General features: G+C 39.3%; 1 protein-coding gene across 2 annotated transcripts in view; it reads left to right on the plus strand.

Annotated features, from left to right (window-relative positions):
• The first annotated feature begins 895 nt into the window (after positions 1-895).
• Positions 896-25341, plus strand: part of LOC129779277 (uncharacterized) — a 73387-nt gene continuing 48941 nt past the window's right edge. The window contains exons 1-2 of one of the 2 annotated variants that reach the window (XM_055786674.1): positions 896-1048; positions 20786-21526. In XM_055786674.1, coding sequence (XP_055642649.1) covers positions 21067-21526 — 460 coding nt within the window. In that variant the 5' untranslated portion in view covers positions 896-1048; positions 20786-21066. Of the gene's footprint in view, positions 1049-9920; positions 10611-20785; positions 21527-25341 lie in introns of those variants that run through there. The other variant, XM_055786673.1, reaches the window with a different exon arrangement.

Genomic DNA, 25341 nt, shown 5'->3' on the forward strand with positions numbered 1-25341 from the left:
AACTATCCCTCCCATGATAAACGCTAGGGAACCACGCTATAGAGGCGACCCTTCTGGCCTTCGGGCGGCGAATATTATACTAACATTCCTTCCCTTCCCCCGGTGACTGTAAGGACGTGGCCGGCGTCGTTATTGACCATTTAAAGCTCGAATCACCGAAAATTGCACAACGAGAATGATTTGCTAGTCCCAAGCGTCATTCTGTGTGTTCTTTGTGCAATTTGGTTGGTTCTGGTCAATCACGGAGAGCAATTACGAAGTGTACAGTCTACACAAGCTCAAGCTCAAGCTCAAGCTCTACCGGATTGCTGAGGGTTATATCGTCCATTTGGTTTCCTCATTCCATTCAGCGCGTAAACTCTACGCCAAAGATCCGCAGAGGACTGTTTCTCGTTGATAGATTCTAGAAAACCAGTCCAACTGTCTAGTTTCGCCTTCCGGATCAACCGCCGACCCATGATGTGTTGCGCTCGAGACCTGTTCATGGCAGTTTCCTTCATTGGCTCTCCGAATGGTAGTCGTTTAGCCACACCAAGAAACTTCCTCCGCTTTCTGACTTCCCCTTTGATGTCCTCGGATCACCAATACAGCGCTTTTTGTGGTTTTCGGTCTTGGGATGGAGGCTTCGAGGCCGCTTCCATGATGGTTTTGTTGTAAGTGGCGATAGTGGTCGGGTTGTTCCTAGATAGTAAGAAGTCGGAGGTTGTTCGAAAGGCTACCCAGTCGACCCTTCCGAAGATCCATCTGAGTCTGCGAGTCGTGAGTGGCGGCGGGCCGTTAAAGTTAATGCTTATTGGATGGTGGACGCTTCCTTGAAGATCGTCTGCTTTGTTAATGATCTCCAGTTCTCCTAAGTTGTTGTAGATATCGGCGTTAGACCGTGGTACGATTGGCATAGGCGAAGCAGGCCTGGTATGGACTTCCAGTGGAGTGGTTGTGGTGGCCAGAGTGGCACTAGCGGCAAGACGAGCGGATCTTCGACGGATTGGGGCATCAACCGTGGACGGGTTTGTGTCGGCAGCTTGAAAGACCGCGGTGACAACGATGGGTAAGATAAATGTTCTGCCTTATGGTATATAACACAACATATGTCGTAATAACGATTTTGCGTAATATGCGTTTGAAATCTTATAATGAATCGTTACATTCTTCGTAAAAGGGACCCCCTTATATAGAAATCAAAGACATAGTTCTATGCCAAAAAGACCGTCTACTCCGGGTAAGTCCCGCATAACGTCAAATATCGTTTGTTATACTCGACGAAGAATAAAGCTGTGTCGTTCCAATCTTCAAATCAACAGCAATGATTCCCAAACTCTGAAAAGATGACATCGTTATTAAATTGACGATACTTTGTTTTTGCATCTAAATGTTACAAAGGCGGATTAATCAAAAAGTCGGAGTGTAAATCGAATAAATTCAAGTGAATGAACATACTTTGTTGCACTTTGGGTCAGTATCGAATAGCTACTTCGGAGAAAGTTATAAACAGTTTTCATTCTACGGATTGGGATAATTTGATACCATATTTATTGCAGAATTTCACATTCTTCTCCGGCTTATGTACATATTTCATGTTTATTATTCCGTACGATTATTTTTTCTCAACTTTCGCACATATCCTTCCACAAAACTCATCAGCTGGCAAAACTGTACGGGCGAAATGTTTACCACTGCGTCAAACCGTATAAATTGGATTCCCAATCATCGGTATAGTCATCTCCGGAGGGCCGCCCGAATGCAGGAAGAAAAGAGTTAAATTCAATTGAGAAAGAGGCTCGATTGACTCTTCTCCTCGATCTTGAGACATTTTTACATACATTCAGTCTTACACGCATACACAAACCGATCTCCAAATCAGCGCTCATTCCGCGTGAGCATAAAAACATTACAACGAATTATTTTATGCTGTCTGCCCTTTCCTCTGTTCTGCTCCTTCTGGGCGGCCGCACAGAGTTACACAAGTATTTATTAAGATCGTTGTGCACTCACTCTTTTTCTCTTTCTCTCTCTCTCTGGTCTTAAATTGTGCACAATCAGCATCAATTTTTTTCCTCTTCATTTTTCTTCTCACATCAGTGTTAAGAAGAGCAATGCTCTAATGCTTATGCTGCCGGTCTCGCGTTATTTCTTTCATTTTTTATTTTGGGTTGAATGTTCATATATTTTCATTGTAACCGAATTTCACAGCTGCAGCATCCATAGGCCCGCAGAAAGCCGACGACGGCGACGCAGCGAAAGGAAAAGGATCAAATAAATTAATTGTGTGTAGATATGTGTATGTACCCGCAAGAAGTTGCCGGGAGGGGATCTGCATTTGGACACTTAGAGCACTCCCGACAACAAGCCGTACGAAATCGAGAGTGGGAAAAAGGGTGGGAAAATTTGAATAAATGTACGAGAAAAGGGTTTTTTTGCTAGGAAAAAATCTCTATTATTTCCAGCCAAAAAATATCTTTTTTAATTTGCATATATTCGTTGACGGAGTTACGGTGCGCGCGCGAATTGGGCTGAGGAGGAACACACAAAAAAGGGGTAGCGCAATCGGAGTTTGGGATTCGGATTCCGTTTGTTTTGTTATTTGTGATGTTTTCGCTTGGCGGAAGGGAGATTTTTAAAATATGCGTTTATGCGCTTATGCGCGAGGAAAACTTGCAGAGAGGCTGCGGTTGCAGCGATTTGCTCGATGCGTGATGTGATCAGTTTGAGTCTGGCTGTCATCATTTGAATATTGCGCGCTCTCTCGATTGTGGGTAAGCTGGGCGTGTTGTGTCTTATCGCGCGAATGTGGTGTTTGGAAAAACTCTGCTCTAGTGAGTGGTGGGTGGTGAGGAAATGTTTGTGAATTCTTTTGCGGAAATGTGCAGTGTGATAAGGTAGGATCTCTAATAGTTTTTTCCCGCTTTTTTGTGATATACCGATAAACATGATTGGAGAAATTATTCATTCGATTTTATCATGCGTATTTCATAGTCTGTAAAGATAACAATAAAACAAAATAACCTATTATATAAGTGTTATGAAACGAAATGAAATATGAAATGTGAAATTAAAGTGTCAAAACAATTTGTATGTGGGAAGAATATATAAAAACAATACATAAAAACATAAAAACAACGCTGCGTTCTACCAACGCTGAGGCTGGTAGAACATAGAACAATAAAAATGCGGTTTGTGTTGTCCTATTTTCATTAGAAGAAAAGTATGGATTACATATTTTTTTCTGACCAGAAATCTTTCCAAACGTCGGATAAAATAAATGAGAGTTTTTTTGTGAATATATACATTTTGTGTTGACTGACATTATAATTTACACAGTGTTATGTGAAGTACGTCAATGGTTTTTTTTCAAATATAAGTCTCCTCAAGTTCAAGGAAAGTGTTCAGATCATTTCAATAATTTTGGAATGTTATAGAATAAGTCATCAGTTGTTTTATAATACAAAATGTATTCTACATTATAGTTATTCCATACCTCTCACGCAGAAATCACGAGTTCAATTCTCACTCCCGACATTATTCCAAAAATGGAAGTGAAAGTGACGAACCAACCGATATGTGTTGAAAGTCACTATAATAGAGAAAAAAAATTACAGTTATCACAGTTATCTAGTCTCACAAATGTGGTGGATGGAGTGTAAATAATTCAGTTTTCGTTCAATTCTTTTTTCGTTTTTTTATCTGCTTCATTCAAATGTCGTCTGCTTATCCGCTTGCATGACTCAAAAGGTTATTTTTTTTTTATTGAAATTTAAAGCCTTCATAATTCAACTCTCTCATTTTCTCTCTATCTCCCTCTACCCCTCTCTATTTTGCTATGCCTCTTTATCTTTCTATCTCTTTGTCTCTCTATCTCTGTATGCATATATCTCTATACCTCTATCTGCATCTCTCTTTATCTCTCTCTTTTTCTGTCTCTCTCTACCACGTTCTTTATTACTTAGTCTCACTTCTATCAGCGAGCAGTCAAAGCGTCGGTGTTCATGCCGAACAGTGCAGAATGGTTGTGTCTTTTAGCATCACTCCCACAAATTACTGTTTATTTTCATGTGAATCAAATGAATACGATTATGCGATTTAAATGTTTTGATTATTAGAAATATGGAATAATGGTGGTGTTGGAACACATGTATAATAATCTGCTACCGTGTGTAAGTCAACTAGTGAAAAACAATTATATCAACTAGTTATCTTTATAGATAGAGATAAATATAGTTCAACAATGTTGTATCCCCAGTTCTTTAAGCAACTTTGTAAAAAGAAGAGTCTTTCTATATCTTAAAATAACTGATATAGTCCTTTATTTCTAAGTTGCGTTAGTGTCACCATGAAAATAACGTTTTTTTTACTCGTACTTCTAAGTATCAAATTCTACATGCAAACTATCTTCAGAACACTTTCTAAGACATACACTCGACAAAAAAAATTAGAGGAACAGAGTGCGGAGTCGGAAATTTTGAGTGATTTTTGACATGCTGTAACTTCGTGAAAAATCAACGCATATCGATGGAATGCGCATCATTTTGAAGCTAAAAATTTTAAAGTTTCAAACTACCCTTGTGCAGAATTTATTGGAGTTTCCAAAACTGCCTTTCGATTTACGGTGCGATGGTTGTTTATCGAATTTTACATCATCAAAGACAAATGGGTAATTTTTCATTCAAACTGAAATATCTCGGTGTGGGAAATCTTACAGGAACGTTGTTGGAACCAAATAAAAGCTGGTTGATAAGATTAATTGAATTTGCTGTTGAGTTGGCAAGCAAAAAATTGTGTTATTCCAGAATATTCTTGAAAAAAACAAAGAAAAATCGATTTTTCATTTCGTCCCGTTATTGTTGCCCACATACCAAGATAAAAATATGTAATTAAAATATTCTAATACCTGAAAGTTGTTGCTTCAAAATGATGTGCATTCCATCGATATGCGTTGATTTTTAACCATGTTACAGCATGTCTAAAAACCACTTCAAATTTCCGACTTCGCATTGTTTTTCTCTAATTTTTTGTCGAGTGTATATTTAGCGATGCAGAACTTGTATATCTCAAATCTACTCTAAATTATTGATATATGCTAAATTATTGATATATATGCTCTCTTCAATTGTTGTTCTTTCTGGGGAAAAAACATAAAAAAAATTTGTTGGTGGCATTTGTAAGGGCATATTCGATATTATACAAAACTATGTTATTTTTTGTATTTGAGTAAATTAAATTAAAAAATCATGAGTTTTTAGGTAAAAAACATCGATAACTTTCAGCAGGATTAAGATATTGACAAGTTCTGCTCCGCTAAATGTTTGTTTTGATAAGCTCTAAAAGTCATCCCAAGTGTAGAGGTTGAAGTATAAAAGTTAGAGAAAAAAAAAACCGTTTGTTTCATGGTGACCCTAAAGCTAAAAACCTTCAAAAAAAACCCTAAAAGACCTAAAAACAACTTTATGGAAGAACTTTAATCTATAGGGAGAGGAAGAGGAAGAGGAAGAGGAAGAGGAAGAGGAAGAGGAAGAGGAAGAGGAAGAGAAAGAGGAAGAGGAAGAGGAAGAGGAAGAGGAAGAGGAAGAGGAAGAGGAAGAGGAAGAGGAAGAGGAAGAGGAAGAGGAAGAGGAAGAGGAAGAGGAAGAGGAAGAGGAAGAGGAAGAGGAAGAGGAAGAGGAAGAGGAAGAGGAAGAGGAAGAGGAAGAGGAAGAGGAAGAGGAAGAGGAAGAGGAAGAGGAAGAGGAAGAGGAAGAGGAAGAGGAAGAGGAAGAGGAAGAGGAAGAGGAAGAGGAAGAGGAAGAGGAAGAGGAAGAGGAAGAGGAAGAGGAAGAGGAAGAGGAAGAGGAAGAGGAAGAGGAAGAGGAAGAGGAAGAGGAAGAGGAAGAGGAAGAGGAAGAGGAAGAGGAAGAGGAAGAGGAAGAGGAAGAGGAAGAGGAAGAGGAAGAGGAAGAGGAAGAGGAAGAGGAAGAGGAAGAGGAAGAGGAAGAGGAAGAGGAAGAGGAAGAGGAAGAGGAAGAGGAAGAGGAAGAGGAAGAGGAAGAGGAAGAGGAAGAGGAAGAGGAAGAGGAAGAGGAAGAGGAAGAGGAAGAGGAAGAGGAAGAGGAAGAGGAAGAGGAAGAGGAAGAGGAAGAGGAAGAGGAAGAGGAAGAGGAAGAGGAAGAGGAAGAGGAAGAGGAAGAGGAAGAGGAAGAGGAAGAGGAAGAGGAAGAGGAAGAGGAAGAGGAAGAGGAAGAGGAAGAGGAAGAGGAAGAGGAAGAGGAAGAGGAAGAGGAAGAGGAAGAGGAAGAGGAAGAGGAAGAGGAAGAGGAAGAGGAAGAGGAAGAGGAAGAGGAAGAGGAAGAGGAAGAGGAAGAGGAAGAGGAAGAGGAAGAGGAAGAGGAAGAGGAAGAGGAAGAGGAAGAGGAAGAGGAAGAGGAAGAGGAAGAGGAAGAGGAAGAGGAAGAGGAAGAGGAAGAGGAAGAGGAAGAGGAAGAGGAAGAGGAAGAGGAATGTATTATTTAAATTATGTCTCCAATTTTGAATACATAATTTTACAGGATCGATAGTGTAATAATAACTGCTCAAGCTATGAGATCAGGAAGAAAAAAAACGCTTGCTTGCTCATTTTTCTAATGCTCGTCGTATTATTCTCGTGAAGGAAAGAACCAATAAAATGACTCCACAATCTTCAGCTTAATTTACAAAACCACGATTCTCTCCACACCACTAAAACTTTCTACTAAAGAGTTATTTCGATACATTTCAAAATAATATCAGAAATGATAATCGAGCGGATTGAATAATATAATTTTGTGATATTCGTAGGAGTAAAAGTGATGTTACGTTCCATTGAAGTTTCGGAGGCGTTGTTAAACGCACTTTCATACAGATAACTGAAATGGTTTGACCTGAGCTTCGTTGAACCTAGATGCACAAAACCCATGTACCGTCAGCACGGATTGACTAGGAAAGAGACACCACATTCACTAAACTATTCAGTTTGAAACATGGTTTGATTATTGGACGACATAAGTAAGGATGTTGCTCATCATTTTGTCGCGGGCTTCCAAAATGCAAGACTGCACTATAGATCGGAACTGTTTGAGGATGGACATGCTTACTACATGCACTTTCTCGAGTAAAATCATCGGAACGATGTATTGAGGAAATCGGGTGCAACATACTGATGGAAAAGAAAACTTGTAACAATGGAACGCTAAATGAATTGAATAGATTGATAGAAAGTAACTAAATTAATACCTCAAAAATTTCAAAATATAGTATATAAATTTTTTTTTTTTTAAATCAAACTGTTTTCTATGAAGAACCATAAAAAATAATTAGGTAGATACCAGACAACTATCGTTATACCACTCTCATCAGGGCATTCGTCAGACTAAAGGGTGTGTCACATCAAATTGCATCACGGAAAAAACGATGTAGAAATTCGCCCAGTAGACCGATCCTTTTGAAAATTTTAGACAGTAAAATAAAAACTGTTAAACAACTTTTAGCATTTTCTTTTTATTCATACCTGGAGCCCAAGCCCGTATGCTCGCACCTTCCTCTTTACCCCGTCCATAAGGTTCTGTACAACGTCAGGTTGTAGTTTTTTTTGAACAGAAATCCATTTTCTCTTGAGGTCCGCCTCCGATTTGGCAACTTTTGGGTTCTCCCGGAAGGCCTGCTTCATAATCGCCCAATATTTCTCTATTGGGCGAAGCTCCGGCGCGTTGGGCGGGTTCATTTCTTTTGGCACGAAGGGGACCCTGTTGGCTTCGTACCACTCCAACACGTCCTTTGAATAGTGGCACGAAGCGAGATCCGGCCAGAAGATGGTCGGTCCCTCGTGCTGCTTCAATAGTGGTAGTAAGCGCTTCTGTAGGCACTCCTTAAGGTAAACCTGACCGTTTACCGTGCCGGTCATCACGAAGGGGGCGCTCCGCTTTCCGCAAGAGCAGATCGCTTGCCACACCATGTACTTTTTGGCAAATTTGGATAGTTTCTGCTTGCGAATCTCCTCCGGAACGCTGAATTTGTCCTCTGCGGAGAAGAACAACAGGCCCGGCAGCTTACGAAAGTCCGCTTTGACGTAGGTTTCGTCGTCCATTACCAGGCAATGCGGCTTCGTCAGCATTTCGGTGTACAGCTTCCGGGCTCGCGTCTTCCCCACCATGTTTTGCCTTTCGTCGCGGTTAGGAGCCTTCTGAACCTTGTATGTACGCAGGCCCTCCCGCTGCTTGGTCCGCTGGACGAATGAACTTGACAAATTCAGCTTATTGGCGACATCCCGAACCGAACTTCTCGGATCACGTCTAAACTGCTTAACTACGCGCTTGTGATCTTTTTCACTGACGGAGCATCCATTTTTGCCGTTCTTCACCTTCCGGTCGATGGTTAGGTTCTCGAAGTATCGTTTTAGTACTCTGCTGACCATGGATTGGACGATTCCCAGCATCTTACCGATGTCCCGATGTGACAACTCCGGATTCTCGAAATGAGTGCACAGGATTAATTCACGACGCTCTTTTTCGTTCGACGACATTTTTCCAAATTTACGAAAAATTGACAGTGAAGCATGGCCAACGTGATCTATACACTCTTATCTGAATATAAGCGAAAGCTGAAGATATAATTCCTAAAAATTAAATTTCTACAGTGTTTTTTCCGTGATGCAATTTGATGTGACACACCCTTTACAATAAAATCGGATGGTGTGTCGATAGCAAAAAGTACACAAAAGTTAATCCGTAACTTCGCCCCACAATATTGTTTGATCAAAGCCCTGTGATCACCACAAGATCAAAGCCCTGGACATATGAGTGGTGCGATGAATGGTCTGATTTCCCGCAGATTTTGATTTTTAGAAGCGATACAATACGTTGATTCGATACGATTTCATATCTCTCATTAACTTCGTCCATTAATTTTTGTGGACTTATTAAATTCACCTCAAATGGTGGCTACTAGCGACTTAAGTTGTTGGTAGTTCATTCCTGCGTATCATACAAATCTCGCGTAACTTTTGAAAAGGTCCTATGTAACATTTACATCAACTCGAGAAAAACGAGGTTAAAGACCGGAATATTGTTCCGCGAATTGTTTCAAAAGTAATCGATCTTTATCACTACTTTTACCACTAGCTGCCAATAATAACTTTGAAAAACCAATCGTAACTGTTGTAATGTGATTTTAATTTGAAATTGAAGCCTCCGAGCGTATCTACTCCCGAAAATAACAAAAACTTAAAATGTCCAAAGTGCGACTTCGTGTTGTTTTGAGTGCTTTGTTACGTCGGACGTATCGAGTGTCAGAGGAAAGGGGCGTCCGAAGTAACAGTTGAGTGCTTAAAATTAGAATCTGTACATTGGACATATTTTGTATCGGTGATAAAAAGGTGAAAAGGATAGAACTTGAACGGTTTTTTTCGCAATGCGTTCAATAATTGAGAGCTACTGGTGTGCATCCAGTAACTCGATTTGTTTACATTTCTTACTTAGGACCTTTTCAAAAGTTACGCGAGAAATCATCAAAAATCCATCTATAATATCAATCCATCCCAACGAATCTCAACAGAAAAGCTTCGACTGTCTCTCCCGAAATCTCACTTCCACCCTCTTTACTGCTACGTAAATCTCTTAATTCGACGCGGCTTTTTTGCTCCCGAACGCCTTGCTCTCATAAATCATCATCCGCGCATAATTCCAGCGGCGCACGTCTCCACCGCGCCTCGCGTGCTTATGCTGCGCAAGGATGAATTGGCTCCTCGCGAGCTAATCCAGACCAGAACGTTCAATGCTCAATAACAACAACAGCACCAAAAAGTGAGAGAGTTAATGTGGCGCGAGAGAATAACCGACAGCACCGCGCGGCGCGATCACAACCAGCGATCGATCGACACAGAGGCAAACCCTTCGCGCGCGATGGCAGCAGCGGCAGCTTTCGACTGCATGAATAATGAAAACATAACGAGTCCGTGTCAGTAGACAATCGGACAGCCATCAGTAAATATCAGCACGCCGAGCTGGGCCACACCACAGCACAGGATATCGTCCGACGGGTCCGACGGCGGAACGGTGAATTTTGTTGATTCGATCGAGTTTTCCACGCGCGCGCGCACTTCTCAGCCAATTGTGATCGATTGAAATGTGATCGTCGATCGGAGTCGGGACGACGACGTTGGTGACGAATTGATTGAGAATTTTTTTTTTGTTGCTGTTGTATGTTTTGCCTTTGTTGTGGTTTTGTTTCCCGTTGCAGCAGTGTGACAGTTGCAACCTGCTGGCCCGAGAAAGCGTGTGATTTATCGGGAAAAGGAAATTCGAGCGTTGGAATCGTCGTCGATCATCGTCACTTTATGGAGTGCGCGAATGTGTGTGAAAATTTTCTGCTCCAGTTGCTGCTGAGAGAGAAGGCACATTTGTCCGTTTATTATTTATGGTTTCAAATATTGGAGGCTTAGTGCGAGTGCAAGTGGTTGGTCTCTGGTTTGCTGCGGGGGCGGGAAGATTGATATTTTAAATGGAATGACAGTTCGAGTTATTGCTGCTGGCAGTTGGGTTGTTTGAGAGATAAGAGGAAGAAAAGTATGATACAGTGTCGTGCCAGGAATGACGAAATGCGGTCACAAAACGATCGAGATGTTTTATTAGGTTGGTGAAATCGTGTTATGCTATGTTTTTTATGTTAATTTTATTTATCCTATAAATACTTCAATTGTTGATAATCCTTTCGAGAAAAGCATCATTATTGCACCATGTTTCAGAATGTCATTACCTTTTATTTGGGAAATCGTCCTCCTGTGGATATTGTTCCTAGATAATCATAGTATTCAATTTTTAGATACCAACTATTGTCTCGTACTTTGAATAAATTCCCTTATTTTTATACCCTATTCAACCACGCTTTTTCGATAGTTCTCCTTTTCATGTTTCATACCAAAAGTTTAGCCCATGGAGTCGGACTTAGTTGTAATATAAATTGACTCAGTTAGAATGTTAACATAAAGGGAGATTTTTTAAGCTTTAGGTTTTTGATTTACAGAAAAAAATACAGGAAATTGTAAAAAAATATTTTTTTGTGGGTTCAATCAATCCTCGCCATTTATTTTTTTTAAATATTATTTCATAGAAATGTTGGCCTCGACTTCGATGATCCATACGTGAAGTTCAATTTCGAGTTGCTGTTCCGAACATATTGGTTGGTATCTTTTCGATAACAAATGTTGTTGTCTTCTAGTACTTGAATCGATGCTGGTTCATTAGCATGAACACGATATTTTAAATACCCCCACAAAAATTGTTAAATGGTTCTAATCTAATAACCGATCTAATAACATATTGTATATTGAGGCCGTGTGCAGAGTGGGCGGTTTAATTTCCAATAACTAGGAATAGGTGCGAAATTTGGTCAGTAGCCTGCTTAGCAGGGTAATTAAAGGGTGTGTCACATCAAATTGCATCACGGAAAAAACGCTGTAGAAATTTAATTTTTAGGAATTATATCTTCAGCTTTCGCTTATAATCAGATAAGAGTGTATAGATCACGTTGGCCATGCTTCACTGTCAATTTTTCGTAAATTTGGAAAAATGTCGTCGAACGAAAAACAGCGTCGTGAATTAATCGTGTGCACTCATTTCGAGAATCCGGAGATGTCACATCGGGACATCGGTAAGATGCTGGGAATCGTCCAATCCACGGTCAGCAGAGTACTAAAACGATACTTCGAGAACCTAACCATCGACCGGAAGGTGAAGAACGGCAAAAATGGATGCTCCGTCAGTGAAAAAGATCACAAGCGCGTAGTTAAGCAGTTTAGACGTGATCCGAGAAGTTCGATCCGGGATGTCGCCAATAAGCTGAATTTGTCAAGTCCATTCGTCCAGCGGACCAAGCAGCGGGAGGGCCTGCGTACATGCAAGGTTCAGAAGGCTCCTAACCGCGACGAAAGGCAAAACATGGTGGGGAAGACGCGAGCCCGGAAGCTGTACACCGAAATGCTGACGAAGCCGCATTGCCTGGTAATGGACGACGAAACCTAAGTCAAAGCGGACTTTCGTCAGCTGCCGGGCCTGTTGTTCTTCTCCGCAGAGGACAAATTCAGCGTTCCGGAGGAGATTCGCAAGCAAAAACTATCCAAGTTTGCCAAAAAGTACATGGTGTGGCAAGCGATCTGCTCTTGCGGAAAGCGGAGCGCCCCCTTCGTGATGACCGGCACGGTAAACGGGCAGGTTTACCTTAAGGAGTGCCTACAGAAGCGCTTACTACCACTATTGAAGCAGCACGAGGGCCCGAACATCTTCTGGCCGGATCTCGCTTCGTGCCACTATTCAAAGGACGTGTTGAAGTGGTACGAAGCCAACGGGTTCACCTTCGTGCCAAAGGAAATGAACCCGCCCAACGCACCGGAGCTTCGCCCAATAGAGAAATATTGGGCGATTATGAAGCAGGCCCTCCGGAAGAACCCAAAAGTTGTCAAATCGGAGGCGGACTTCAAGAGAAAATGGATTTCTGTTCAAAAAAAAAAAACTACAACCTGACGTTGTACACAACCTTATGGACGGGGTAAAGAGGAAGATGCGAGCATACGGGCTTGGGCTCGAAGTATGAATAAAAAGAAAATGCCAAAAGTTGTTTAATAGTTTTTATTTTACTGTCTAAAATTTTCAAAAGGATCGGTCTACTGGGCGAATTTCTACAGCGTTTTTTCCGTGATGCAATTTGATGTGACACACCCTTTATGGCGAACATAACACAGACGAAGTGCGCGAAACACACTGAAAACCATTCAACATTAATTTTCACACATGACACGAATCACACCGCGTGATCTGTCAAAAACATTGCGTTGAAAATCCAAACAGCCAAAACCATCTGTTGTCTCTTTTCCATATCAACCCGGCGCAAACAATTGTTAATATGTCGCGGATAGATGAGTCCATTTCGTTTTATGATAATTTTAAGTTTAGATAACATGTCCCAGTGTTTTCGCGTTTTCGCAACATTGGTAAAAGATGAATTTCGTGTGTTCGACCAATAAGAATTTAAGGGTAACTGATTACCAAATTTTCGCTTTGTTCATATGTTCATAACACTTCTCTTCAGCTTTAGTGTCATACAGTGTCATCAATCAACACAACATACAAAATTAAGATACTTTCTTTGTTATTCGAAATTTCAATAATAGCTTCACTGAAAACACGAGTTCAACAATGTAAATGTAAATTTACCATAGATAAAGAGTGTACCGTTTAAAATTCGCACACACTCAAATTGCTCTAACTTTTGATCCGTTGGGTAAAATTAATTGAAAGTTTTGCGTAGCCATAGTTTAATGTGCATTGTTTACACTCTGTGAGTTGATTTCATCAGGAAGGACACAAACGCGTGGTTGGGGTCTTTAAATGGAAACCAAAGTCCTCTGTTCGAGATGACACTAAAAAGTTGTATGTGAGCAAGACTTTCGTGCAGAATACCGAAACTCGAGCGGGACTACGTGCGTTTAAGGTTCAGAAGTCCCCAAACCGTGACGAGAAGCAGGATATAGGTGCAAAAAGCCATGCCCGGAAGTTGTACGATAAGAAGTTAACGAAACCACATTGCTGCGCAAGGTTCCACGAATCCTGTATGTGACTCCCAAGGATAAGATCCTCCGGACACAGAATATGTCGAAGTTTGCCAAGAAGTTCTTAATTTGGCAAACGGTTTGTACTTGCGGAAAGCCTAGTACACCTTTCGGTACCGCATGAATGGACAGGTGTATTTGGAAGAGTGTCTCCAAAAGTGGTTTCTTTCTCCACTGGAGGCTCAAGACGGTCCGACGATTCTCTGGCCGGATTTGGCATCATGCCACTACACGAAGGATGTGCTAGAGTGGTATAAGGCAAACGATGTCAATTTCGTGTCGAAAGATCTGAACCCTCCTAAACATTCCGGAACTGCGCTCAATAGAAAAATACTGGGCCATTTTGACGTGGCACTCTCTAAAACGACCTAAAGTGGTGAAGAATGTAGAAGACATGCAGAAAGCATGAATTCATATGCAAAAAAAAAACTGTCGATTCTAAGGTCATGCAGAACCTTATGGCTGGGGTTCAGGCCAAGATTCGGGCATTCGGATATAAAGGCGAAATAAATTAAATGAATGACGCCAAAATTAACTCCAATTGTTTCTTTTCACTTCCTGAAAATTTGGTGATAATCGGATAAAAACTCGAATTTTGAGAATGAATTCTGTGTGTGCGAATTTTAAACGGTACACCCTGTATAATATTCAAATGAAACAATCAATCAACTGGCCGTAATGAATGGGACTGTTCTGCCCATGTTTGTATAGGAGACGTAAGCGACAAAATGAACAAAATCGACTTTTTCAACATGCATACAAACATTTGTTGTTCGAAAACATTTGAGCAATTTTGAAAAAAAAATGTTTCCGAAAAATCACTGTTCGTCCGCATAACAGACGTAGTTGCATACATCTTTCATACATCGTTAGAAAAATAACAATTGTCAGTATTATGTGCTATAAGCTGAATATACATTTGAATCACATTCTTTGTAGTGTCCAAATATGCTTGTCACGATAGTGTCTAACTACTTAGTGTTTCCTAATAGATGAATATTAGTTAAAAGAAACCATTGAAACACTGCTCATATAATCACTATTTTCTGTACACTGCACTGCGATGAACAAAAAGAAGCAATTGTGTTTTTAATGTTATAATTACCTAAATTTCTGCATTTGAATCTTCAAGTAGATAATGCAACAATCAGATCAGTAGTAAAATTAAAATAATATTGGTTCTTAGCATTTCAACTACTCGGATTCGACATCGAATTAATCCATGCTGAGTAAGCGTTTACTCATACCGTTTGTGTAAGTCACTCCACCATCTTTATGCGATTGATCGTGATATCGGTAAATCATGCTGCTTGCCTTCACAAATTTAAATAATTGAAAAACCACGAACCTGCTGTTCTTATCATATCCCAGAGTATTCAGGAAAAAAAGTACAGGGTCTTTCAGATTAAACGCTCACGATAAAAAAAATCGAATAGCTCCATGTATTTTTTTTCGCTTCGTCGATTGTAACACTGCAGTCCCCACTTCGGGACGATGATATTTGGCTACTCGTTCAGTCTGATCGGATGGTTTTTAGTATCAAGATGTACAATTCACAAGAACGTGTTTTTTTTTTAGTGAAATCGTATTACTCGAACAACCGAAGCCTTAATGAAACTTTGTCCTCTTATGGTAAGAATTTGAACATTTCTCGTCGTCGATTACTTCCTCTGGGAGCACGTAAAGGACCGTTGCTATGTTAATAAGCCACCAAATTTGAGGAACTTAAAGAAGAAATAACTCGGATTTTCAACAGCATTGAAGTCGTAATGTTAGAGTTGTGCATGAAGAATTTTGTTCACCGTTTAAAACGCGTTATCGAAAAAAGGGGTTGTCACAACGAAAATGTACTAAAATAAACTTTATTTTCGTTTTTTAAAAATAAAAATCGGTTCACTTCTGTAGAAGTTATTAAAATTTGTTGCGTGAGCGTTTAATCTGAAAGACCCTGTACTATTACAGACTCGCAACAAATCCAGAGCACCTTTTCCAGACATTTCACTAATTTTTTTCCAAAACTTTTGGATTTTATCCGATAACAACTGAAACTACCGACGGAGACAGTCAAAACGTTATCGGAAATGTAAATACTAACGCTACAAGACAGATCAACCTGGTGATTACGGTTAGCTATGCGAAAAAATGTCCTTTTTTTTATCCCAACAATTTATTTTATTTGGCTCATTTAGCAATTCAGCTGTAACAGAGCCGAATTCATTCGTGTAATTTTTTTATCCTAAGATAACTTTCGTTGTATACTACACTATTACCATTTTGAGGCGTAAGAGTATCGCTATCTATCGATGAACATTTGTTTTTGACAGTAGTCGTTTAGACGTAAGAGAATTCCTATTCTATCGATGCACAACACATGTCGCCTTTTTCGGCGTAAGAATATTGCTATTGTTCGAATGTTCACATGGGCTGTTCACAGCGGGACTGCTGATATGAGGCTTCCTTTGTTGGTTTTTTAATAGTTCCAATTACCGATGCAGCAGACCGAAAATGTGAGCGGTAAGGGACTGGGATTACCGTCACATGATGATTGTTGCGAGGACATAGTAGCTAGAATAACACACAAAGATGATCAGTTGAGGGGCCCTGAGTTATGAGCTCATGATCGTTCGCTTAGTAGCAGACACGCAACCAATTAGGCTACGAAGACCCCCTAATAAATGTCCATTGAAACGATTGATTGTCCGCATAAATAGACGCAAGCGTTTTCCAAGTGGAGAAAAATATGTTTTAATCCGCAAAATCTCCTAGGCCCTTGTTTTGCCGATAATATCCTTCAACTGGACAGATTATTTCATTGGAAATTTGCATGGTTACGCTTGTAGGCAAAAAACAACAAAATTGCGTTTTTCCAAAACTGATGGTGTTGGTGATTACGTCTCCTATGTAAACATGGGCAGTGTTGTGTATGCTAATAACCTGCATGAAAAGATCATATCTGACCGATTACAGTTGAGTCTATATCAACCCTGTGGAAACTATGATTATTTCATCTGCCAGAAAGCATAGTTCAATTATTAACGGAACAAAAACATTTGCGTGTAATCCGGATTTAAATTGACGTATTGAAAAAATACACTCGACAAAAACATTAGAGGAACAGAGTGCGAAGTTGGAAATTTAAAGTTATTTTCGACATGCTGTAACTTACGTAAGTTACGAATCGTTCGTTCTGAGAGTCACGCCGGATTTTTCACTTCTGATACGATTGCGATTAAATGCTCCTCTAATTTACTCCAAACTTTGAAAAATCGGCTAGGAAAACCGGTTAAAGGTATCAATATGAAACGTTCACAGATGTTGAGGGAATGGACTGGGCTGAAAATTACAACATTAGAACTTACTGCGATATTTGCAGAGCTACAGTGGATTTTGTAAAGCACTATGAAAATCCTTTTTTGGCACTTTTTTTAAATCGATGCAAAAAATTTAAATAATTTTTTTTTTCGTCAAAGTAACAAGATATCGTTGTGCAAAATTTATTGAAATTTTCAAAACTGCCTTCCGATTTGCGGTGCGATGGTTGATTATTGAATTATTCATCATCAAAGACGAAGCGGTAATTTTTCATTCGAACTGAAATATCTCTGTGTGGGAAAATTCTACAGGAACATTCTTGGAACCAAAAAAAGCTGATTGATGAGGGTAATTGGATTTGCTGTTGAGTTGGTTGGCAAAAAATGGTGTTGGTCCAGAATATTCTTGACAAAAGAAAGAAATATCAATTCTTCATTTCTTCCCGATATTGTTGCCCACTACACCTACACATACCAGGATAAAAATGTGTACGTAAAATATTCTAAAACTCAAAATTTCCGACTTCGCACTCTGCTCCTCTAATTTTTTTTTGTCGAGTGTAGATGAATGAATGTCGTCAATCCACCAGGAAAAGACGCAACAAATTGTGAACGTCATATTTATTGAATTGTGTGAGGAATGGATGGAATTTCTCCCATCTGGAGGTAGAGCAAATAAAACTGATCAATTAATCTAATTCATTCAAATATCTGCTGATGAAAATAAATGTATTATTGTGTTAGAAAAGTGAAGAAAGTTTTTTCTTCTTCTTCGCACCACGATATCTCCTGAATGACGTTCGATTTTATTGAGACCTTCAATCGTGCTGTTTTCCAATAGATGAGGTTATGGCAATATCGTGCCGAGAAACTTCATAAGGTACAAAAAGTTTTACGTTATTTTATAAGGTACAAAAAGTTACCGTTATAAGGTACAAAAAGTTACGGACAAGCAGTAGACGTCATGTCTATTGAATAATGTATTGTATGAATGGAATTCCGAACACCTGGAGATGGAACTCAACCCAATTCATTGAAAAAAACCCTGCAGGTGAAAACAATTGCATTTGTGAATTAAATGATGGAAGAAAGTGTTCGATTGTATAGGCACCTTGAATAAGCTCGCCCTGTTTTCCAATAGATGACGTTAATAGCATGGAATCCAAAGTATCTAATTTCGTCGAAGAGTAAACTCAATCAAGCTTTGTACCAATAGAAAGCATTTGCGGGACATTTTGTTGTTGTGCTACTTTATTCGACAAATCTGCAGTTGAAGCTCATAGAGCTGTATTTTTTAATGAAAGATTAAATTATTTCCTATATTTCATTCTACAACTAAAATTCTGTAGGTGTTAAAGTTTTTAAGTATTTTTTTTTCGAAAAAATCAAAAAAATAACTTGAAATTTCAAAATAATTCCAACTCAAAAACAATAAGAACTACACTGTGCACTGTTACTTTAGGTAATTTTTATAAGAAACTAGCTGTACCCACGCTTTGCTGTGGCACATTGTGATTGCATGGTTAAGTTGAATTTTTCATTTTTTTTATGTTGTCCTAGATGTGTTTGGTTGTTTTGTATATTGTATCATAGTTTGAGCTCAATCGGTTCCGTACTTTTCGAGTTTTTAACGCGCACACAAACGAACAGAACATTTTTATATATATAGAGATAGATGAGGGAAATCGATAAATTTGAAATCACTTCGAAACACAATTTCAGTTCATGATATTGTCACACACGTGGAAAAAATATGTTTCCTTCACATAGAACACATATTCATTGCTGAATAGTCGATTTTCATTAGAAGCTCAATTTCAGCAACGCACTCTGGTCATATACAAAATAATTTTTATAATATTGTATAATATTGTGTCCAACTTAGAGCTCAATCGATTCCGCACTTCTCGAGTTTTTGACGCGTACACAAACGAACAGAACATTTTTATATATTAGGCTGTCAAAAAAGTCCTGCGGTATTTTTTTGAATTTTCATTTGTTCATAAAATAAGTTACAATCATCTGTTTTAAGTCAAATATGCGCCGTTTTGTTCGATGACTTGTTCCCAACGAGATGCCAACTTCATAATACCCCTGTTATAGAAGCTCGCTTCCTTATTGGCAAAAAACTCGGATAGCCAATTTTCACAGGCCTCTTTTGTGGCTAACTTCTGACTACCTAGCTCGTTCGCCATGGACAAAAACAGGTGGTAGTCACTTGGTGCAAGGTCCGGACTATACGGCGGATGCAAAAGAACCTCCCATCCGAGCTCCCGGAGCTTCTGGCGCGTCACCAAAGAAGTGTGTGACCTGGCGTTGTCCTGATGGAAGACAATGCGGCCTCTGTTTATCAAAGATGGCCTCTTCTTCATGAGTGCTACCTTCAAGCGGTCCAGTTAATGGCAGTACAGGTCCGAATTGAGCGTTTGGCCATAGGGAAGCAGCTCATAATAGATTATTCCTTGACAATCCCACCAAACACACAGCAGAACCTTCCTGGCCGTTAATGAGGGCTTGGCCACCGTCTGAGCCGCTTCAGCGGGCTTCGACCACGACCGTTTGCGCTTCACGTTGTCGTAAGTGACCCACTTTTCATCGCCAGTCACCATCCGCTTCAGAAACGGGTCGATTTTGTTGCGATTCAGCAGCGATTCACATGCGTCGATACGGTCAAAGATGTTTTTTTTGCGTCAACGTGTGTGGCACCCATACATCGAGCTTCTTTGTGAATCCAAGCTTCTTCAAATGGTTAATAACGGTTTGATGACTTATCCCCAGCTCTTGGCCGATGCTACGGCTGCTACTATGCCGGTCTTTCTCGGCTAATTCAGCGATTTTGTCGCAATTTTCGACGACAGGCCTTCCGGAGCGTGGCGCATCTTCGACGACCTCTACACCAGAACGAAAACGTTGAAACCATCGTTGTGCGGTGGAAATGGAAACTGTATCGGGTCCATAAACTGCACAAATTTTATTGGCAGCTTGAGATGCATTTTTGCCTTTGTCATAGTAGTACTGTAAAATATGTCGGATTTTCTCTTTATTTTGCTCCATATTTGCGACACTATAACTCACGAACGACTTAACCAAACAAAACACTGTCAAGGACTATATTATACCTTTCCAACAAGCTATAGTATGACTCGATACAATGAATACAACTAGAACTACGCGCTTACAACGACACCTCGCGGAAATACCGCAGGACTTTTTTGACAGCCTAATATATAGAGATAAAAAAAAAACATTTTTGAGAAAAATTAATATCAATCTTTAAAGTATTTTTTTTAAATAAAATTACAATTTAAGTATTTTTTACATGAAAATTTTAACAATTTCCTACATTTCCTTCTTTGACCAAATTTTGTAGGTTTTTGGAATTATAAATTTTTGTTGAAAATTAAGAAAACAAACTTTGGTCCTTTCCAAAAATCTAATTCTTTTTTGGAGACTTCAAGTATGCCAAGTTGCTCAAATGACCAATGTCTTTACACCCGTTACTTTACACCGTTACACTGCAATCTAAGACGGTCCGGATTCGTCTTTGAAAATGTGTACGTTATATCAAGGTAAAATGTACGTTATATCGAATGATGGTATATCGAGGGTACGGTATATTGAAGTTTTCCTGTAATAGGTAAACATGTATTTCGTATCATGACACCATTATTATCAACACCGTTTTCATCACATAAAATGTTTATATGAAAAATACTAAATTTCGGAAGCCTCTGAACACGCATTTGAAGAACTCAATTCAAAATGCAGTTTCAAAACTTCACATTGGCCCCATAAATTTTGTCCTCGGAACCCCGTTCACCAAATTCACCCAGCCTAGCGCGTTTTGTTTGAGCAGTTTAAAAATGAGTTATTTTGTTTTTTACCATTTCAGCCCCAAAAAATGAGAGGAAATATTTCACCGAAATTATACGTTTTGAATTTGTGGTAGCCGCGCCGATGTCTTAAAGGATGCTGGTCGTTTTCCACCGCTCTGCCTGCCTGCCAGCGAAACAGACACCACAGTGGAACGATCCGATCGGGAAGACAAGCTCCAAGTTACCGTAAGTGGATCCGTGGAGCGAAAAAGGAGTCATTTTTTCCCGCGGTTGCGCTGAAAAATCGCCTGTGAATAAAATATAATAAAGCAAACTCATAAACGCTCTCGACATAAACATGTCGCTGGATAACAGTGTGGACGAGGAGTACAATTCCAGTATTGGGGAGGCGGAATCGATGGGATCGCTGAAAAGGATCAAACTGGAGGGGGACTTGGACAACAACAACACCAACGGAAGCTTCGGTGAACTGCTGAGAAGCATCAAGAGTGGATTGGACATGCGCGTCCGTGGTGAAGAGTGTGGTGTGATCGGAAGGGAAGGGGGTGCTACTGCTGCTGCGGTGGCGGGTTCAAGTTCAAGTGGGGTCGGTGATCGGATTGGGGGTGGCATCTACGGTGGTGGTGGTAGTGGCTGTGGCCTCAATAATAATAACAACAGTGACGCCTTCAACAATAACAATTCAATCAAAGCGAAGCTTGGCGATGTGGATGAGGTGAAATTTGGCGAGTTTAGCAAATTTTTGGCCGACAGCGAGAAGGATGAGAATATGGCGACGGTACTCGAGCTGCTGCATGGTAAGTGGATGACGATATTCTATTTGTAGTTCACAGATTTGATCTTCACACGAGGGAGCTTTTTTACCGTTGCTTTGTGATGAAGCAAAACGCAAATCACTAATTTGATTAGAAAATTCCACCCAGATCTCTGCGGATGCCTCAATCAAGCGGAATTAACGTGATCAAATCCGCTGACGCGTTCCCACAGTGGGGGTTCTCGCATTTTGGTCCCTACTTTTCTGCCCCACTGAAAACCGCGGTTTGCTCATTTTTCTCATCAAACGCAACAAAATTTGAAATGATAACGAGCGGGGAAAAAAAATCCGGGCGTTTCTCATTCATCGTGTGTCTCTCGCGAATGGACAAACCAGACGAACTCGCGAACAATACACCATATCCAGCATAAAGCACCGCCGCCAATATGCTCGTATGTATCAACTGTGCGCGCACAGCATAAATACAGCATATATACATACACTCATTCAATCGACAAATTTTTGAATTGTGTTCCCCCTTCTTTCTTGCCTTCCTCCAGGATACGGGTTTGAATTGTGACTTTCCCATTCTGAATTAAGCCGGGCGCGATTCATCGAAACACGCGCAAAACTACGACAGTTTCGAGACGGAGCGCGCTCCGGCCGTCACTCGGGGTGAGATTGGAACGAATCGGCGAACATTACTCATCATCAGCCGAAGCGCAGAGCCGGGGCGCTTCATGGCTCATTTGAGTCTGGAGATTCCGTGTGTTGTGAGACTGGTGCTAAGTAGAAATGGATTATTTATGTGCGAAAGAAGTGGATTGAATGCGTTTACATATGCTACTTGATTTATATTGTTGAAAAAACTATATTTCTTAAAGGCTAACGTAAAGATATGACGTTTAATATCATAACGCATATCATATCTTTTTATAACCATCTCTCATGAAGTTCTTATTTCAAATTTCATAGTTTCTTCTTCTTCTTCTTCAATGACACTAACGTTTCTAGAGGAACTTCGCTGTCTCAACGTAGTATTACTTGGATGGCACTAACGTTCCCACTGGCACTTTTGCCTTCTCAACGTAGCTATTACTTGTGTAATTTTTTTCGATTAGTAGTTGATATTTCTATACCGAAAACACACCTTGAGTGTACTGTGCATTAACAAGCTCTAGAATACGCGTGGCCACAGTGCAAGTCGAAAGAAATTTCTTTGACGAAAAATATCCCGACCAGAATGAGAATCGAACCCGAATCCCCGGTATGATAATGTGTGACGCCAACCACTCGATCACGGGAGCACCACTATTTTTTTTCCTATTCGGGTTGTAAAATAGAATCTTGTTTACAATAGTTCACTGATGCTATATCCCTTAATTCTTTAACTTATTTAAGACTTGTTCAATCTGGTTTGCTCTTTCGCTATTTTCAAATCACTTTTTATCGGTCGGGTTCAAAGTTAAAGGGCCCGGCCGGGTAAGGGAGTAAAAAGTGGCCTCAAATCAAATCACCAGACGTATGGCAAATATTGTGTAGGATATGCATATGTGGCTTAACATAGGATCTATAGTGAAAAACGTACGTTTTCGCGCCATCCTTAAAAGCTTCGAGATGAAAATTTGAAAAAATACTAAATGTGCATCTTACTGCGGTATGTCAAGAAAAATTATCAAAAAAAAAATTTATCAAACATTGAAGTACTAAAAAAAATATTGAACTCCTATACTCGCGCATTGGTCTTTCAGATCGAGAAATCAATAATTCGTTCATTTCTCAGAAAATACCAATACTACGACTTTGCGATTCTCTCTAGCTTCGTTATTCGTCATTCGTCATCGTTTAGCGTATCGCATGTGTTGGTACAAAGGGGACGTATGCCACTTTTTTTTAACACTTTCGGTCTGACACACCGACGCGAGTATAGGAGTTACTTTTTTGGACAAGTGCTTTTTTTCATATTCTAGAATGTTGTTGAATGAAATGTATAAATTAATGTTAGTGGCGTGGAATATTTATTGAATATAATGCATAAGATCATTACCGGACTATTCTTAGTGGATATTAGTCCCTTTTGTAACTGGATTGAACGGATCCATATATTAACTATTCGTCGATATATTCGTCGTTAGATTCATACGTTCAAAAGCAAAATATAAATGTTTGACTTTCGTATAGTTATTCGCTAAATACAATGGTCATACATATACACACTTGTGAAAGAATTTCACTTGTGGAAGAATTGTAAACAGTAAATTATCAACTAATAATACAGTTTCGGGGATATTGTTTTTATAATGGACAGTATCGACAAGAAAACAAAAAAAGGAAAGGAAGTTCCTAGAAATCTCATCTAAAAAAAGGCATTAATTCTTAGTTTACCAAGAAAACAGAGACATAGAATATTAGAAATATGCAAACTTTATATTCCAGAACATTTATCATCTTGTAATTAACTAGAACGTCGTTATACATTCTTCTCTTCGATAAAAGACCCGAAAAACACGCAACAACTGCATGAAATGTGAAAAATATGTTTGTTTCAAGCATGCAGTTATGCTATGTTCTAATTCTTAATCCAAAGAAACCACAATCGATTAATACCTTTTCATGTTATTTTATAGCTCTTTATACTTCCATGAATTATATTCAGTTGCATACTTTTAATCAATAACAGTGAAAACTTCGAATTTCGTTACTTGTATCAAAAATTAAAACATAATAAGGACGAAAAAACATATATTTTTGTTTTTTTCATTTCTTTAAATATTATTAATATTATTACTGTTTATTCTGTAACTTAAGGCAATGCCTTTTCAAATGTTACAATGCATTTACACGGTAGAACTAGTGACACATACCTTGGAAATTTTTATAATTTTTCTAATCTAACACATTTTTAAATTAATTTTCACGAAAGTACATTTATGATATAGTTGCACGTCATCTGCATAGAGGTGAACCATGCAATATTTTAAAGTGTTCGGAAGGTCGTTTATGTATAACGAAAACAAAATTGGCCCCAAAACAGAACCTTGAGGCACTCCTGATCTCATCGGAAGAAAATTAGAAAAACTGAAATTATTCCACACAGTTTGAAAACGATTACATATGTATGAACTAATTAATTCGACAGCACTGCCAGAAAACCCAAACTTGTTGGCTAGTTTTCTGCATAAAATACTATGCGATATAGTATCGAACGCTTTGGAAAAATCCAGTATGATAAAAACTACTGGTTTGCCTTCGTCCATAATCAACCCTATGTCATCGAATATTTTGAGCATAGCTGTTTTGGTGCTATGTTTAGGGCGGTATCCTGATTGATATTCGTTCAAAAGTCTATTTTCATGAGTATGTAAACATATTTGATTTTTGATAATGCGCTCAAATGCTTTCGAAAGCACACTCAAAATGCTGATGGGACGAAGGTTATCGATGGAAGTTAACGTACTTTTCTTTCTAATTGGGATTATTTTTGAATATTTCCATGCAGTTGGGAACTTTTGTGTAGTGATGATTGTATTAAATATGAAAGTAACTTATCTTACGACTAATGGCAGAATTATCTTCAAAAAGCGAGGAGAAATATTATCAGTACCAATAGCATTAGACGAGATTTCATACAGAGCATTAATAACTTCAACATCGCTGACTACATTGAAACTAAACTGATTTTCATGAAGTCTCATCGTAAAAAGTGGCTGTTGGTCTGTGTCTAGATAGTTGCTGGCAAAATATTCATTAATCTCATTAGCGTTAAAATTATTGACTGTGTATGTCGATGACTTTCCATATCACCCAAACGTTTCCACAAAACCTTAGGAGAAAGTGCAGGATTTAATAGATTTTTAT

Source organism: Toxorhynchites rutilus, chromosome 3 (assembly GCF_029784135.1).
Source record: "Toxorhynchites rutilus septentrionalis strain SRP chromosome 3, ASM2978413v1, whole genome shotgun sequence".
Classification (NCBI taxonomy): Eukaryota; Metazoa; Arthropoda; class Insecta; order Diptera; family Culicidae; genus Toxorhynchites; species Toxorhynchites rutilus.